This window comes from Dermacentor variabilis, chromosome 2 (assembly GCF_050947875.1).
Source record: "Dermacentor variabilis isolate Ectoservices chromosome 2, ASM5094787v1, whole genome shotgun sequence".
Taxonomy (NCBI): Eukaryota; Metazoa; Arthropoda; class Arachnida; order Ixodida; family Ixodidae; genus Dermacentor; species Dermacentor variabilis.
The window spans coordinates 263,620,758-263,639,007 of record NC_134569.1 but is presented as its reverse complement, the minus strand read 5'-3'; the positions used below and the strand labels follow the sequence as shown (position 1 = coordinate 263,639,007).

Sequence of the window (18,250 nt, the reverse complement as noted above, 5' to 3'; positions counted from 1 at the left end):
AGCGCTTGTGTGAAGAATTTTTGAGTGCAATTCCCCATTTTTGTATTTATATTGTTTCGTGAACTTACTCGTGTACCACGCTGCTAAGATCTTGTTTAAGATCGCAGTATTTATAAATAAAATGAAGTACATCGTCTGTTATATATTGGAATTTGCTCGTTTTCATTTGACTCGTATACCTTGCAGAAGTGTTCTTCATATGTGCTCTCTGTTGGGACTCTAATTGCGGTGCAATTACTCAAAATATACGACCGGTGACAGCTGCTCCTGCGCAATACATTGGAAGAAAGGACAGCATCATTGAGATTTTTTCTGGCGTTTGCGTATGTAGAAGTATAAACAAGGTTCTTGAATGACAAAGTTTCATTAAAACATTTGTCCTCAACTTGTTAATTTCATGGCCTTTACATGTTTTATATCAGTGGGATGCACTGCTTTGCGGTTTCGAACTGATGTAGCTCTAATGTTCGTGCGGTATTTTTTTGTACTTATTAAATAGACAGAAACATGGAAGCATTTATCTCAGTTATTGCGGGAACAATTTCCGGTACATACTGGTATGTTCTTCTATGATAAAATACATGCTTTACTTCTCTTGACAGTGCGTAATGTTTAAGAATTCGTTGGCAGCATCTTTGTCAATGACAATGCAGTTATTATTTATGTTTTTGATCCCCTGACAAATTTTATAACAGGAGGCTGAGCTGCAAAGTGAGCCATCAGGGGTGGCGAACGCGTTCCCTTGGTCCCTTTTATACGCAGTAATCTGCCAATAACCAGGCAGAACGTATATTGTTGAAACGTAGTTCGCACGGTCGTCGTCGAGGGCGTCGTTAGTACAACGCAAGGGGTAGGCGTCCTCCTTGGTAATTCGGTTTAAATGACAATATTATACGCAATAACGCCACGTACCATCTATCTCTTTAACAAGTACCATGGGCGACGGTCAAGGTGTAGTCGCTGCACGCCTACAGGTAACCGACACGTGCGCTACTGCGACATGCCCTTTGATGAGGGCTTATATGCGCGGCGCCGAGCGTAGGCGGCGCGCTTCTTCCCAGCTTATCACAGACGGCGGCCCAGCTGTGCTGGCGCTCGCCAGTCACCTTGTCCACAGAATAAAGAAATTCCTTCTGCGTACTTTCCCTGCAAATGCCTGGTTCCTGCCTGGCTGGAAGAACACCACATAATGGCGACGAGGACCGACGCATCGACAGGGGGACCCTGCAGCTAAGTTGGCAATCTCTTCTTCACTTAGGAACCGACAATACTGCGAGATGGCCTTGCAGCTGGGACAGATGGAACATTACGACGACTCGACCAGTGACTGGACGTCGTACGACGAATGACTCTCATCGTACCTGAGGGCAAACAAAGTTCCAGGCGACCTTCAAGTCGACGCTCTCGTGAGTCTCATCGGTCCGAAAACCTACCAACTGTTAAAATCTTTGACTGCTCCCGATACGCCTACTTCGGGGTCGTTAAGCGCGTTAAGGGAAGTTTTGAGCAAACACTATCACCGAAGCCATCCGTTATTGCCGAGAGAGCCAAGTTTTACCGCGCCGTGCAGGGCGAGACGCAGACGATAGCTCAGTTTGTACAATCAATACGTAGGCTGGCTCAAACCTGCGATTTAGGTTCTTTTTTCGGCGATGCGCTTCGCGACAAGCTTGTGTGTGGCATGCGGCGAATAGACATCCAGAGACAGCTGTTCGTCGAGGACAAGAGCTCAACTTTCCAGAAGGCATTGACCGTACTCTGGCGTCCGAGGCCGCAATGAACACTACAGTGACAGCCTATGATTTATCTGATAGCGGTGGCCCAGTTCACCGAATGCAGTGCGGAAAGCAGAATAATAAGTACGCAAGTAAACGTGGCAAATCCCAGCAGTGCTATCGCTGTTGTTCTTTCAAGAACGACGCGCAAGTGTGTCCGCACGCACGAGCTACTCGCTTCGAATGGAACCGGCAGGGACACATACGCAGAATGTGCAGAGCAAGAGTGGAATCGAAAAACCAGAAGCAGTGCATGTGCACGCTTGAGCGCAAGACCAAGCACGACCTCACTAAGCTCAACAATGTCGACTTGTCACGAATGCACACATAATGGTAGGCGTAAATGTAGAAGAAACTACCGTACACATGGAGCGCGACACAGGAGCAGCAGTATCGGCCATGTCGCACCATCAGGCTAAAGTGTACTTTCCTAGTGTTCGTTTGCAACCAACAAAGATGCAACTGAAGACGTACACAACGGAAACCGTAAAGCCTGTAGGAGTAATGGATGTGCTGGTCCGCCACAACAACCAGGAGGCACGATTGCCGCTTTACATTCTTCCGCAAGGCGGCACACCGCTCATAAATCGCCACTGGCTACAGCACATCAGGCTAGACTGGGGTAGCATTCGAGGTCTTTGCAAGGTGTCCACTGCGCTAGGCAGTCCACCCGCAGCACTGGAAACGCTCCTACGGAAAAACAACGACCTGTTTAAGGATGAGTTAGGGACCATACAAGGAGGGCAGGCAAGCCTCCAGTTTAAGGATGACCAAGTGCCCCGTTTTCTAAAAGCACGGAGCGTGCCTTTCGCTCTTGTGAAAAGGGTAAAGGCTGAATTGGAAGATCTCGAGAAGTTGAGAATCACTTCTCGTGTCGCCAGTAGCAAGTATGCCACGCCAATTGCTCCCGTAGTAAAGCGCGACGTGTCAATTATAATTTGTGCAGATTACGAACACACACTGAGCCCGATCCTAGATGTCAAGATGAACCCGGTTCCAAAGCTGGATGAGCGCTTGGCAGCATTAGCGGCAGGTCATAAATTCTCCAAAATTTATTTAAGTCGGGCTTATCAGCAAGTGGAGATGGACGAAGAATCCAAAGCCTACATTACCTTGAACACGCCTAGATGCTTATATATTGACGCGTGTACTTATCTATATCGGGCAACCACGTTTCGCCGCCTAACAAATGCAATCGCACAGCGTGGAACGCGCCTGCGTGTATCCGAAGTTTCTGGAAAGTTATCGATGCTTCCATCCTCTGTCTGTTGTCGCCGAACCTTATGTTATCTGATTTCATCACCTGACGCGAATGGTGTAGAACTTTGTGGAAGGCACGCGGGTCCGAACGATTCGTCTGGAACTTTCGACGACTGCTCTATAAAAGCCGACGCGCTTGACCCGTTGATCTGATTTCCGACGATCGCCGACCGTATTCGCGGCTATCGTTGTGCTATAAGTGTAGCCTGTTTTTGTGGGCACAGGTTCGCCCAATAAAAGCTAGTTTTGTATTCCACCGTATTGCTGCTTTCTTCACCGTCACTACCACGTGACATCTGGTGGAGGTGCTTTGCGTTCATGTACCGAACGCCCCCGCAAAGCCGCGATCCAAGCCCGAAGCCCATGGACAGAACCAACCTCGCCCAAGACCAGCGTGCTAGCCGCAGATTGCAAGGACTGCCCCCAGCACACGGACTTCTACCTGAGACGACAAAGTAGATCGTGGTCAAGACAACCCCATTGGCTGCCCCAGCGTCCCTCGTCATCCTACAACAACCTCGGGACCCACCGTCCTTCCATGGAGCAGCGACTGAAGCCCCGGAATCATGGCTGGAGACCTACGAACGAATCGCGACATTCAACAACTGGGACCCCGACGACAAGCTGCGGCATGTCTACTTCGCCTAGAAGACGCCGCCAGAACGTGGTTTGAGAACAAAGAGGCGACCTTGACAACCTGGGACCTGTTCCGTAGCGGCTTCCTGCGCGCCTTTACAAGCGTCGTGCGCAAGGAAAGGGCCGAAGCTATGCTGGACGCCCGGGTGCAGCTACCAAACGAGAACGTTACCATCTTTACGGAAGAAATGAGCCGTTTGTTCCGCCACGCCGACCCGGATATGGCCGAGGAGAAGAAAGTCCGTCTACTGATGCGTGGTGTAAAGGAGGAACTTTTCGCCGGAATGGCAAGAAGCCCACCAAAGACCGTCGAAGAGTTTCTTCGTGAGGTAACGAACATTGAGAAGACACTCGAGATCCGAAACCGGCAATCCGATCGCCGCACGATCTCTATAAACTACGCCGGGGTTCAATCGCTTGCTACCGACGATCTACGCGAGGCTATCAGAGCGGTCGTACAGGAGCAGCTGCAGAAGTTCTACCTAAGGACGCAGTCCCAAGTGGATTCAATCGCTGAAATCGTAAAAGAAGAGGTTCAGCGATCGCTTGGACTCCCTGAGGTGCAACCACGATCGCCGCAACCTCAGCCGGAAGCGATCACCTACGCCGCCGTCGCCCGCCGCCAATGTCCCCCTCCGCGACGACGCCAGGGCCCGCCGCGGCCGCCAGCACGCCCACCCGTCGCCCAGCGCAGCTACGCGAGGAAGACGGACATTTGGCGAGCCCCCGATCACCACCCGCTCTGCTACCACTACGGTGAAGCCGGCCATGTGTACGGCCGATGCCCATACCACGACCTGGGATTGAGAGTGTTCGCCGTCGATGCACTGCGCCCTCGGGAAGGTGAACGCCCTCGTGACATCGCCGGCTACCTCGCCGCTACTCAGTGGAGCCCTCGACGACCGTCCCGTTCGCCGTCACCAGGCCGCTACCTGTCGCCGCAGCGTCAACCATACACTGGCCCAGCCCGGGGCCGGTGAGCGAGCCCATGTCCGGAAAACTAAAAGCAGCAAACAATGGAGGTGCGGTTCCTGTTCGTCGAACTCACGAAGATCCTCCGTCGCTGACGAAGACAACGAAGAGACCATCTGGACGACACAATAGCGACACGCCGCCGTCCCGACGAAGTCAGGAAGCCAAGACTACACTGACAAAAGACGACTTGACGCCGCGATGTTCCAACTTCAGTTCAACACGACGCAGCCGCGATCCGACGCCAAAACCTAATTGCAATGCCAGGCAAATGAGCACCAACCTCGACGTGCTTCTCGACGGCCACGCAGTCAACGCTTTAGTGTACACAGGAGCCAATTACTCCGTCATTAGTGGACCCAGCGCTGTGCAGTTGAAGAAAGTTAAAACTGCATGGGAAGGCCCTCGAATTCGGACCGCTGGAGGACACCTCATCACGCCGACTGGAATTTGCACGGCAAGAATAACCATTCATGACCGGACTTACCCTGCCACCTTCTTTATTCTCCAACAGTGTTCAGGAGACGTCATTCTCGGTATGGACTTCCTGGACCAACACAGCGCAATCATTGACCTGAAGTCGAAGTCAATAACGCTGTCGGAAGATAAAGCGATGCCGCCGGAGAGCCCTCGTAGTCACCACGCCTTGAGTGTGCTCGAAGATCTAGTGAGCATCCCCCCTCGCTCCAGCATTGTTATTTTGGTCGGCACCGAAACACCCGGTGACGTAGAAAGGGTTATCGAAGGCGACCAACGTCTACTGCTAGAAGTAAAAGGCAAGGCGCAAAAGACCAGGACTCAGGAAGAAGACCACAAACGGCAGGACCAAACGGCAGACCACAAACGGCAGGCCTGCCTTATGTAGGTTATTCACGCCAAGTCACGCACAACGCTTTAGAAAGAAAAAATCGCAATCTATCCACCATTCAGGAATGTTATGTGGCACATATCGGATGAGCAAACAAGAACCACACGTGGATCAGCACAGGAGGCAATTGATCTAGTATAGTCTTTTTCCAAGCCAACGGGGACAAAAAAACCGGGCATAGAAAGTACCGTCTACACTTCTCTACCAACCAATCTTCCACAACACAACACGCTTGAATCCCCTAAGACCCAGTCAGTGATAAAACCCGCATGACTATGGGAATAATGACCAACGAATAACACGGAAAAACATGAAAAATGCGTCTAAGTACGGTGTCAGCGTCAAAATTAAAATCTCTAATCGTCCATCCCGTAAAAAATTGATAAAACATGTGACCGCGTGAAAAAATAAACACGTGACAAACAATGAAGTGGACAGAAGTGATGAACGCTAAAGGTGTCAAGTAGCTTTAGCGCTCAAGTGCAACGACTACAACAGGCTGGCTTCCCGCCATGTCTGATTTCAGCTGTCTGCGAAACGATGCTCCAAAAACTAAAGCACCCGCCTCTTATAAGGGAGCCAGTTTCACGCAGTTCTGTTGCGGTAATTCCGTACCTTCATAAGGTATCGCACAACATTAAGAAAGTGGCAAGTAGGCATAACGTTCAGGTTGTTTTCTGCGCGCCTTGCAAGCTGTCTAAGCTTTGTGCCATGAACGGAGAGAAACGCACGGCTTGTTCAATCCAGCATCAGAAGAAGTTCACTGAATACAGGACACGTGTAGTCTACCAAATCCCTCTAAGCTGTGGTCGCAGCTATATCGGACAAACAGGTCCATGTTTCAATAAGCGTGCAATGGAACATTGTCGTAATCTGCGCAACAAGGAAGGGAGTTTACTTGGAGAGCATGGCAGAGACTGCTCTAATTGCCGCTCCACAGTTTGACAAAACTAAATTTTTGAAGTTTGGAAAAGACAGTTTGAGCGGGAAATTGTGGAAGCATATTTCATCAAAAAAGAGGGAAACGCATGCGTCAGCAGGCTGTCCATTATGCTTAGTGACAAGGAGACGACTTTTTTAGAAGGTTTCATTTAGGCCTCATCTTAGAGTGATTTTATTTGGTTTTACCGTTTGTCTTCCTTTTATTTAACTAGTTTTATTTTGTTGACGATTTTCTAGTGGCTCTTAAGCTTTTGTTGCACTTTTTTTTGACGCAGGCGCTCTTCTTTAGACTTTAATCGTTCATCACTTCTGTCCATCTCATTGTTTGTCACGTGTTTTTTTTTTCGCGCGGTCGCATGTTTTATCAATTTTTTACGTGAGTGGCTATTAGAGATTTTAGTTTTGATGCTGACACTGTACTTAGACGCATTTTTCATGTTTATCCGTGTTATTCGTTGGTCATTATTCCCATAGTCGTGCGGGTTTTATCACTGACTGGGCCTTAGGCGTTTGAAGCGTGTTATGTTGTGGATAGATTGGTTGGTGGTAAAGTGTAGGCGGTACTTTTTATGTGTGGTTTTTTGTCTCCGTTGGCTTGGAAAAAGACTATACTAGATCAATTGCCTCCTGTGCTGATCCACGTGTAGTTCTTGTTTGCTCATCCGATAATATGTGCCAGATAACATTCCTAAACGGTCGATAGATTGCTGTTTTTTACTTCTAAAGTTTCGTGCGTGACTTGGCGTGAATAACCTACATTATGCAGGCTTGTTGTGAAAATAAACTTTGTTGTGAGTGGCTCCGGTCCGGTCGTTTGTGTTCTTCTTCCTGAGTCCTGGTCTTCTGCGCCTTGCCTTTACTACTTCAAGCATGAACCAACTAGTCCAAGCAACAGTTTTACTTGAATCTACTGCTAGACCGTGAAATTTGCGTCGCAAGAGGGATCGCTCGACTGCATAGAGGGAAAACTGAAGTCTTGCTGACAAACTTCAGCCGGGAGTTCAAGCACATTAACAAGTGCACGACGATCGCGTACATCGAGGAAATTCTGGAAACCAGTAACGCGTTTGTCCTCTCGGATTCCGCCCATATACCCCGACGAACATGGTTCCCGAACCAGACTACGACATTAATCCAAGTCTCCCCGTGATTAAGCAACAACAGCTCAGAATTCTTCTTCGATGATACAAAGGCTGCTTTCCGATGTCATCGAGGATACGACAAAAACCAGTCGCCAAGCATCGCATAATCATCGAGGAGTGCCCACGACCACTCCGCCAGAGCCCTTACCGAGTTTCGCCGCGAGAGCGTGAAGCTATAAAAGAAGAGGTCGACTAAATGCTGCGCGACGACATCATCCAGCCGTCGAAAAGCCCGTGGGCATCCCCTGTTGTCCGGGTGAAGAAAAAGGACGCAACCCTACGTTTCTGCGTCGATTATCGTCGTCAGAACAAGATCAAGAAGAAGGACGTATACCCCCTCCCACGGATAGACGACGCATTGGATCGGCTCTGCAACGTTAAATACTTCTCGTCGATGTACCTAAAGTCTGGCTATTGGCAAATAGAAGTCGACAAAAGAGTTCGCGAAAAGACCGCCTTCATCACCGCAGACGGCCTCTACGAGTTCAAGGTTATGCCATTTGGAATGTGATCGCGCCTGCAACGTTGCAACGCGTGATGGACACGGTTTTAGCAGGATTGAAGTGGCAGACCTGTCTCGTTTACTTGGATGACGTCGTTGTCTTCGCCGGAAATTTCGACGATCACCTTAGGCGGCTTGCAACAGTACTAGAGGCCATCAAGTCATCAGGGCTTACTCTGAAGCCATAAAAGTGCCGCTTCGCTTACGATGATCTTCTGTTCCTAGGCCACGTCATCAGCAAGTCTGGAGTCCGGCCCGAGCCGCAGTAGACAGCTGGCATTGCAAAGTTCCCGCAGCCCATCGACAAGAAAGCAGTGCGTATATTACTTGGCATGTGTGCCTACTACAGGCGATTTGTCAAGGACTTTTCACGCATCGCTAAGCCGCTGACAAAGCTAACTAAACTTGACGTCGAGTTCAAGTGGGAAACGCCGCAGGCCGACGCATTTCAAGAACTCAAACGACTCATGCAGTCGCCTCCCGTACTTGCGCACTTCGACGAGCTCGCCGATATCGAAATACACACTGACGCCAGTAGCCTAGGCCTCGGTGTCATCCTAGTCCAGAGAAAAGATGGACATGAACACGTGATAGCTTACGCTAGCCGGTCGTTGTCAAAAGCGGAAGGCAATTATTCTACAACCGAAAAGTAATGCCTCGCCATCGTTTGGGCTACAGCGAAATTTGGGCCTTACCTCTATGGCAGGCCATTCAAAGTGGTCAGCGACCATCCCGCGTTGTGATGGCTAGCTAACCTAAACGACCTTTCAGGACGGCTGGCATGGTGGAACCTCAGACTACAAGATTACGACATCACTGTAACGTACAAGTCCGGACGAAAACACTCAGATTCCGATTGCCTATCACGCTCCCCCATTGACTCGCCGCCGCAACATGACGAGGATGACGACGCCTTCCTAGGCATAATACGCGCGGAAGACTTCGCCGAACAACAACGACGGGACCCGGAGCTAAAAGCCCTAGTCGAGTATTTGGAAGGGCACACCGGCGTGGTCCCTAGGGCATTTAAGCGTGGATTATCTTCGTTCACGCTTCAAAACAACCTACTCGTGAAGAACTTCTCACCAGTCCGCGCCAACTACCTTCTTGTAGTTCCGTCGGCGTTGCGTCCAGAAGTACTGCACGCTCTACATGACGATCCGACCGCTGGGCCCCACGGTTGCTCCCGGGCGCTATCGAGGATACAAGAAAGGTATTACTGACCGCACGTAACCGACGATGTCGCCCGTTACGTCAAGACATGCCGAGAATGTCAGCGACGCAAGACACCGCCGACTAGGCCAGCCGGATTACTACAGCCAATCGAGCCTCCTTGCCGACCATTCCAGCAGATCGGGATGGACTTGCTGGGACCCTTTCCGACGTCAATAACCGGAAATAAGTGGATCGTCGTGACGACCGACTACCTCACCCGCTTCGCTGAAACAAAAGCACTGCCGAAAGGTAGCGCAGCCGAAGTGGTGAAATTTTTTGTCGAAAACATCCTGCTGCGACATGGCGCCCCAGAAGTCCTCATCACCGACCGAGGAACGGTGTTTACAGCGGAGCTCACCCAAGCCATTCTGAAATACAGTCAGACAAGGCACAGGAGGACAACGGCCTACCACCCGCAGACGAATGGTCTTACGGAGCGGCTGAATAAGACCATCGCCGACATGCTATCAATGTACGTCGACGTCGAACACAAGACCTGGGATGCCTTCCTGCCGTACGTAACATTCGCTTATAACACGGCGGTACAAGAAACAACACAGATTACGCCGTTCAAGCTGGTCTACGGCAGGAACCCGACGACGACGCTTGACGCCATGCTGCTGCACGTCACTGACGAGGAGAACCTTGACGTCCGTACCTACCTCCAGCGCACCAAAGAAGCCCGACAGCTCGCCCGCCTGCGGATCAAGAACCAGCAGAGGACCGAGAGCCGACACTACAACCTCCGACGACGCTTCGTCGAGTACCAGCCCGGTGACCGTGTTTGGGTTTGGACCCCTATACGCCGACGAGGACTGAGCGAGAAGCTTTTGCGTCGCTATTTCGGACCGTACAAGATCATCCTACGTATTGGCGCACTGGACTGTGAGGTCGTGCCAGGCGGCATTTCGCTATCACAGCGGCGCCACTCACGACCTCAAATAGTCCACGTTATGCGACTCAAGCTGTATTACCAGCGTTATGAACTTTGGGGCTTCGCGTAACTGACCTTTGGACTTCTTTTGTTTTCGTGGTTTTGTTACTTAGGTTTAATAAGTGTCCTTTTGTGTTTCGTTCTCTTATATTTGTAGCATCGGGACGATGCTTTTTAAGAGGGGGGTATGGACACGTGTACTTATCTTTATCGGGCAACCACGTTTCGCCGCCTAACAAATGTAATCGCACAGCGTGGAACGCTCCTGCATGTATCCGAAGTTTCTGGAACGTTATCGATGTTTCTATCCGCTGTCTGTTGTCGCCGCACCTTATGTTATCTTATTTCATCGCCTGACGCGAATGGTGTAGAATTTTGTGGAAGGCACGCGGGTCCGAACGATTAGTCTGGAACTTTCGACGACTGCTCTATAAAAGCCGACGCGCTTGGCCCGCTGATCAGATTTCCGACGATCGCCAACCGCGTTCGCCGCTATCGTTGTGCTATAAGTGTAGCCTGTTTTTGTGGGCACAGGTTCGCCCAATAAAAGCTAGTTTTGTATTCCACCGTATTGCTCCTTTCTTCACTGTCACTACCACGTGACAATATCGTTAAAGGCTTGCCTTTTGCCATCGCCTCTGCGCCGGCGATCCATCAGAAGATCATTGATAATATTCTGTAGGGCTTTGACGGAGTTACTTGTTACATCGACATCAATGTCACTGGAGAGACTGAACAGGAGCACCTGAAAAATTTGGAGGCGGTATTAAGACGGTTAGCAGACAGCGGCATCAGGGTAAAGAAAGAAAAATGCGAGCTTTTCAAAGAGAAGTTGCAGTGCTTGGGACATGTCATTAGCACGCACGGAATTGAACCGGCAACTGACAAGCCAAAAGCCATCGCAAAGGCCCCGCGTCCCACGGACAAGAAGCAGTTACGTTCACTGTTGGGCTTGATAAACTACTATGGTAAGTTTGTTCCTAACCGGTCAAGCGTCGTTTTACTCCTAAATAGATTGCTGCGGCTGGATGTTCCCTGGGCGTGGAGTGACAAGTGCGAAGCAGCCTTCTCTGATTTTAAGCAGCTGTTGTCACAGCCACCAGTTCTCGGTCACTACGACCCCAGTGCGCCCCTGCAACTGTCGTATGATGCATCGCCATACGGTATAGGAGCTGAAATGTCTCATGTGGAGCCAAATGATCAGTGCCATCCGGTTGCGTACGCATCAAGTACTTTATCTTCAGCGGAGGTCAATTATAGCCAGCTGGAAAACGAGGCGCTCGCTCTAGCTTTCGGCGTCAAACGCTTCCACTGCTATCTTTTCGGGCGTCCATTTGTTCTCGTTACTGACCACAAACCCTTGCAGACAATTTTCGGTCCCAAGACGGGAATACCAACTGTTGCTGCAGCTAGACTGCAACGCAGGGCTTTAGTTCTGTCTGCTTACTTTGAAGTATAAGCCATCGAGTCAAAACGCCGAAGCAGATTGCTTATCTCGATTGCCTCTGCCAAGTGAAAGTGAAGAATGCTCGAATGACCAGTTCTATCTCCTACGCATGCAGTCCTTGCCAATCAACTGTCGTGATGTGGCATGCGAAACGACCCGAGATCCGATTCTAAAGATGGTCATGCAGCACGTCGTGAACGGTTGGCCTGAGAACGTCGTGAGTGAAGAAATGAAGCCGTTTTTTCACAGGCGCTCTGAATTTTCTGCACAGCTAGGATGTCTTATTCTTTTAATGCGTGTCATTATTCCTCCGAAACAGCAGTCGCAGATGTTCGAATAATTGCAACAGGGACATCCTGGAATTGATCGGATGAAAGAACTAGCACGCAGTTACGTGTGGAGACCAGGCATCGATCGCGACATTGAGATCCAAGTGCGTCCTTGGAACCCCTGTTTAACTCAACGCGCGATGCCTTGCCCGGCTCCTTTGCACCCGTGGGCATGGCCAACCATACCATGCAGATGCGTGCAGATAGATTTTGCAGGACGTTTCAAAGGTGTCATGTTCCTGGTTGTGGTCGACGCTCACTCCAAGTGGCCGGAGGTGTGCCAAATGCGAGACACATCCGCGGAAAACACAGTGAACCGTCTACACGAAATCTGCAGGTTTGGCTGCAAGTTGTGGTATCTAACAACGGGCCGCAATTCATCTTGACTGTGCTTTCAAACTACCTCTTGAGCATTGGCACGCACCATGTTAGGATGTCAGCCTACCATCCCAGCAGCAATGGACAGTCTGGACGATTTGTCCAAACTTTAAAAGCGGCACTGCGGAAAAGTACTGTCGCGTGCTTAAGCACAACATTGGGAAAGTTTTTGTAGTCTTACAGGAACACTCCACAAGCGACCACGGGCGGGGCGCCGGCCACTCTCCTGCTACAGCGGCGACTCCGGACCCGTTTAGATACAGTCAAGCCGTCGCTAGAGAAGAATGTTTCGACGCGGCAGTTCGTCCAGATAGTGCGTCGCAAGCAGCGCGCACGTGCATTCGCTGTGGGTGAAAGTGTTCTTGTGCGAAATTTCAGGCGCGGGGAAAAGTGGTTGCCTGGGGTTGTGTTAGGGCTGACTGCACATGTTTCATACAGAGTTCGTGTGGAAACGGGTCGAGGTGTGTTTGCCTGGAAGCGCCACCAGAACCACATAATTCAAGCCAGAGATATGGACTCTTCTTACATCCCTGAACAGCGAGATGACCCCGAGCAGCCGCGACCCGAGATGACGCCGGTGCAGCAAGCTTCCTCTTCCAGCCACGGCAGAGCGGCGTTATCCTGCAAGGCAGCGGTGCCCTCCGGACCGCTGTTTGCCATTAACTACTTCTTGTTTCAAGGCATGTGGCCGAAATACAAGAAGAACGGGCGAGGGTAATGGCTGCACGCCGACAGGTAACCGACACGTGCGCTACTGCGACACGCCCCTTTGATAAGCGCTTTATACCGCGGCTCCGAGCGTAGCCGGCGCCCTTCTTCCCAGCTTATCAAAGAGGGCGGTCCAGCTGTGCTAGCGCTCGCCAGTCACCTTCTTCATGGAATAAATTCCTTCTGCGTACTTTTCCTGCAACTGCCTGGTGCTTGCCTGCCTGGCAGAACACTACACAAGGGCTGGACGAGGGTTCAAGAGTGATTTTGGCAGGCATCCTGCTCACTTCCTCTTGGATAACCTTATGCCCTGACGCAGAAACTCGATATGGTCGGCGATAGATGAATCACCAAAATTAATGTGATGCTTAACGAATGAAGTCTGACCCAATTCTCGATTGTTGAGGTTGGAGATATGACAGTAGGATACCAAAAGGTGGCGCAGTGCTATGTCTTTATACTGGTTTTTTAGTTATTTATTGTTTTATTATTTTGTTTTTGAAGACGTACCTGCACGAAGTTTACAGGTGCGAGCGCTCCTTTTGAAAAGAAAGTGATCCTGCTCTCTTGCCTCCTAACTGAAATAAAGAAAACCCTTAAGGTTGCCGTGTGATTATGTGCCAGTCTTGTTTGTCTGTTAGATGCACCTAATATTCAACTTTTGTGAGCATAATCTTGCTACGTTAGGCTTAGTAGAAATATCCTTGTACGCTGAGAGTGCATTGGAAGTTCACCGCGGACGACTATTTAATAACAATCTACTGTAAAACAAGACAATGATTGTCCAGTCGATATTGTATGATTTTAGGGTGGCCGTTTTTTCATAATTGTTCAACAAATCTTCAGTGACATACTAATAATATTTCTACCATTGCTTTGTTTTTGGAGGCACGCAATATCGAACTTCATTTTTTGAGGGACGGCACTCGTCTTTTTCGCAGCGCCACGCAGAGCCTGGGCGTGATGCCCGATGGTACAACGCGGTTCACGTGCAGGAGTGAGAGGCTGTACCATTTCATGGGCGTCAGCGCATTCAGCCAGTACACTGTGTTGCCGGAGATTGCAATCGCCAAGGTGAGCTACAGTATATCCGCTGCTTATGGTTGCCAGGCCTCGGAAGCCGTTGTTTTCGACGCCGCTGTGATTTAGTGACTCCCTGCTCTACATTGACAGATTGCAGCAGCCAAGGAATTATTCGCAGTCACTGAAAAATTCAATAGAAAAAGTAATACAATCACTCGTCGCGCCGTAGCGCTTAGACAGCCCGTATCAATCGCCAGTCGTGGCCAAATAAAAAAAAAACCTAAAGAATCACAATAAGACGTACTCCTGTGTTGTGCAAGCTACAGCGTAACTGCTCTACGGCATTACTGTATGCACCTTAGGGACCATTCTCCGACAAATATTATTCGGAATTAAAAGAGGTGCGCAACAAGAGAGGGTAGAGGCAGAGATGATACAATGAATTTTGAAAGGAGGCTCATTACGGAAGGAAATACAATATGCATTCGTGATGTCAGGCATCCTGAACGGTGAATTTCCGAGAAATTACTCGCTTGCGAAAATTGGAAAGCAGCAACATCTACCTTTCTCAAGAGATAGCGGGTTACGTGATCGCTTGATGGCAGCGATAGTTTTATGACTTGAACGAGAAGGACCACAACCACGGTGCTCAGTATTTAGTCATATCATTGGGAAGGCAACAGGCAATGAAACCAAAGAAAGCGCCTTGTAAAGCTGGTGCATAATAATTAATAATTGGGATTATATTTACGCTACGTCTCATATCTACATAGTTCAGCATACCGCAGCGCCGAAGGGCTATCGCATTAGGGGTAGAGTAGAAAATACAGATATAGCAAAGAAGAAAAGAAAAGTCAAAGCAATATACAATAAATATCATGGGTAACAAAGTATAATATGACTTAGCAGGCGACGAAGATAGAACTTGACCGCGTAAAGCAATACAGAGTTCTGTAGTGTGGGCAAAACCTGTGTTTAGAAGATCGCTGTAATGATGAAAAGGAAACATACTCAACTCATCATATTGTCTGGTGGATGTACGTCTAGTGGGTGTGATATAGCTGCTAACTAGAGGACATGGTTAAGAGTTAGAGTATGCAAAAGCTTAAAGAATCACAAAAACAGATTCGATAAGACTATGGGAAGAGAAAGTGGCCAGCTGAAGATTTCGAAAATGGCAACTAGGTTAAAAAATACGTGTCGTAGCGACAATAAATGAAGCATACAGCTTTCTTTTGGGCACACTATTTTGTCACAATCAGGCATTTTGTCTCGGTTCCATACGACCGAGCCGCACTCGAGTACTCGATGAACTAGTGCTTTATAAGTGAGGAGCCTTGTGTTAAGAGGCGCCAAGCTTAGGGCACTTTGCAGGTATCCTAGCTTTCTAAGCGTGCGGTTGCACGTCTGGTAATGTCGTGTGAGCAAGACAGATCCTTGCGGAATATAATATCAAAGTATTTATACTGCAATACATTTTCTGCTGGAAACCATTAAACGCATAAGTGAAAGGCGATTGGAAAGAACGTTTTGTAATGATGTATGAACTGTTTTTCCGAAGTAAATTTGCATCTGCGAAGTCATACCGTGAGTGAAACAATGCAAATGAACCGTTAGGGATGTCGTAAGCATTTGAAGTTCATGGTACATGGCACAGCATGGTGCAGAATACAAGTATCAGCATATATACGGAATTTAAAAAGAATATTACGTGGTTTATTTATATAAATTATAAGGAAGCGTACATATGCTTGAGCCTTGAGCCACTCCAGGTAATACACAAGAAATTAGGATTTGAAAGATTTGAAGCGCACATATTGAGACCGGTTAGAGAGAAACGAAGCAATCCGGTTAACTAATGCATGGTTGTCGAGGATAACGGAAACATTTTTTCAACAGCTTAGAGTCTGTAACAGTTTCGATGGCTTTTAATCAATCTTAAATATTGTGTTAATTTGGTCACCCACGTCATCACATTGGGCATTAGAAGAAACATTATTTGTCTCCAGAAACTCAATTATATGTATATTGTGTGTTCTAGTACTTTATGTGAGGGGCATGCAAGATATGCGAGTCTAAAGTTCAATAAGGAATGTCCGTTTCCGGTTTTGTACAACGGAATAACTTTACCAGATTTACAAGCAGAAGGGACGATAGACGTTTGCCAGTTTTCTGGAAACTAATAGTTAAATAAGGGCTTCTCCATAATGAGCATCTAGTGAGGAATACATAGTCTGTATCGTCGGGATTACCTTTCTTTTTGAAAGCTAGATATAATATCAAATTTAACAGACAGCCTAGGCAGAAAGAACAATCCCAGTTGAACAACACAACAGAAAATTTCAGTCTGTCGTATTTTCGGACGTTGTTTCTGTAGTTCTATTGCCTGTAGTTCTGTTGCCTGTAGTTCTGTTGCCTGTATTTCTGTTGCCTGTAGTTCTGTTGTCAGTATTTCTGTTGTCTGTAGTGTGACGTCCTGTAGTAGAAAGTTCTGTAGTTCTGCATCAATACTTAATTAAATATTGACAGAGACCTCCTTAAGGCTATGTAAATTTGCTAGTACAATAAAGAAAAAAGATAGAAGTTACAAAAAATTAAACAAAGAAAACGTCTCCGTCAAAGACTCGAACTTGGGACATCACGATTCCGAGCCCGGCATCTTACCACTGCACCACTCCTACCATGTATTTGACGTGCACATTTTCGCCATGCCAATAGTACGATGCGCTAGTGTTTACATTTGCATTTTAAGAGCCAAGATCCGCTATCACTCCACCGCGTCCCCTGCCGCATCTCTAGAAGAGCAAAAGTGTTGTTACCATCGACAGGTACATCGTGGAGCGCTAGAACATCAATATTGATGTACGATGTCCATATTCAATAAGAAATTCAGAAATAGACTACGGTGACTGTTGGGGCTGTTACTGCTAATTTTGACAGTTGTCTCTCGTTCTTTACACTTTTGAGCGCGCACATAATTCGTGTGTTAAATGCAAAATAGCTACATAAACATTCGTGGATGAGTGTTCTTTCTGACAGCACACTGGTTTCTCACCGCAGCGCTGTACCAGAATAATGAGACCAGAGCGAAACAGCTTTTCACGCAACATTGAGGAACAACCCAAGACTTCCTTTACGCTTCGCAAAAGCTTATGCAATATTTCTGGGAAATTAACTAATGTGTCATTGTAACGGCACATTTAAGTTCACAGGCCTGTGTGCCACGTCTTACCAAATAAAGTAGAATGGATACGCAGCCATTCCCGCAGATGGTATGATTTTGATGAGGCCAGTATGGCGTTGCTAGTGCCTCGTCGTAAGGCACAATTATAACAATCGGCCACGTCGACTTTAATACCGGTGTCGGTGATATCATCATTGCCGGCTTCAGAGAAGCACGATTGAATACCGTGCAAGAAAAAAGTACAGTGTACACCACCAATGCGAAACTGACACACAATCTTAAAGCGTCGCGACGGAACGCGCTTCTGTCCAGGCGTCAGAACTTACTTCGCTGCGACAAAATGTAGCACATTTCTCTATAGTCCCGACAGAGAGTTCCTGTTGCGACGTCAGAATCGCTGTGGCGATAAAAAAGCTGTGTTGCGACTTCATCCACTCGTGTGGTCGCGAGAGAGCGTTTCTGTTGCGACTATAGAACTCTTGGCCATTGCGACCGAGTGTTTCTGTTGCGACGTCACAATTGCTGTCGTAAAGTCAGTCGCTGTCACTACAAAAAGCTGTTGTGACATCAGAATTCTTGTCACGACAGAACGTTTTTGTTGCGACTTCAGAACTCTTCGTCATCACGACAAAATCTTTCTCTTGCGACGAGAGAATTTCTGTACTTGCGACAAGAATTCCTGTTGTCTTTTTCAACCAGGATATAATTAATATAGCTGTGTGACTTTTCATTAAAAGAAGGAATTACGAACTTATCATGGGTAAAAACATGCTTAAAGTATGAACGGCGTTAGCAATAACATGAGTATCGCTGGACGCGACATTAAATCAGTCAGAAGAAAACTTGGCACAGGACAATCCAAGATGTATGCATTGAAAGAGAAACAGGGTAATATCATCAGCAATTCCGAAGATATAGTAAAAACAGCGGAAGAA

The 18,250-nt window shown here is 48.2% G+C and overlaps 1 protein-coding gene across 1 annotated transcript in view; it reads left to right on the top strand.

The window, feature by feature from the left end:
- Positions 1-18,250, top strand: part of LOC142570780 (alcohol dehydrogenase class-3-like) — a 705,744-nt gene that overhangs the window by 396,881 nt on the left and 290,613 nt on the right. Inside the window, exon 5 of the mRNA XM_075679113.1 lies at positions 14,050-14,182. Coding sequence (XP_075535228.1) covers positions 14,050-14,182 — 133 coding nt within the window. The remainder of the gene's footprint in view (positions 1-14,049; positions 14,183-18,250) is intronic.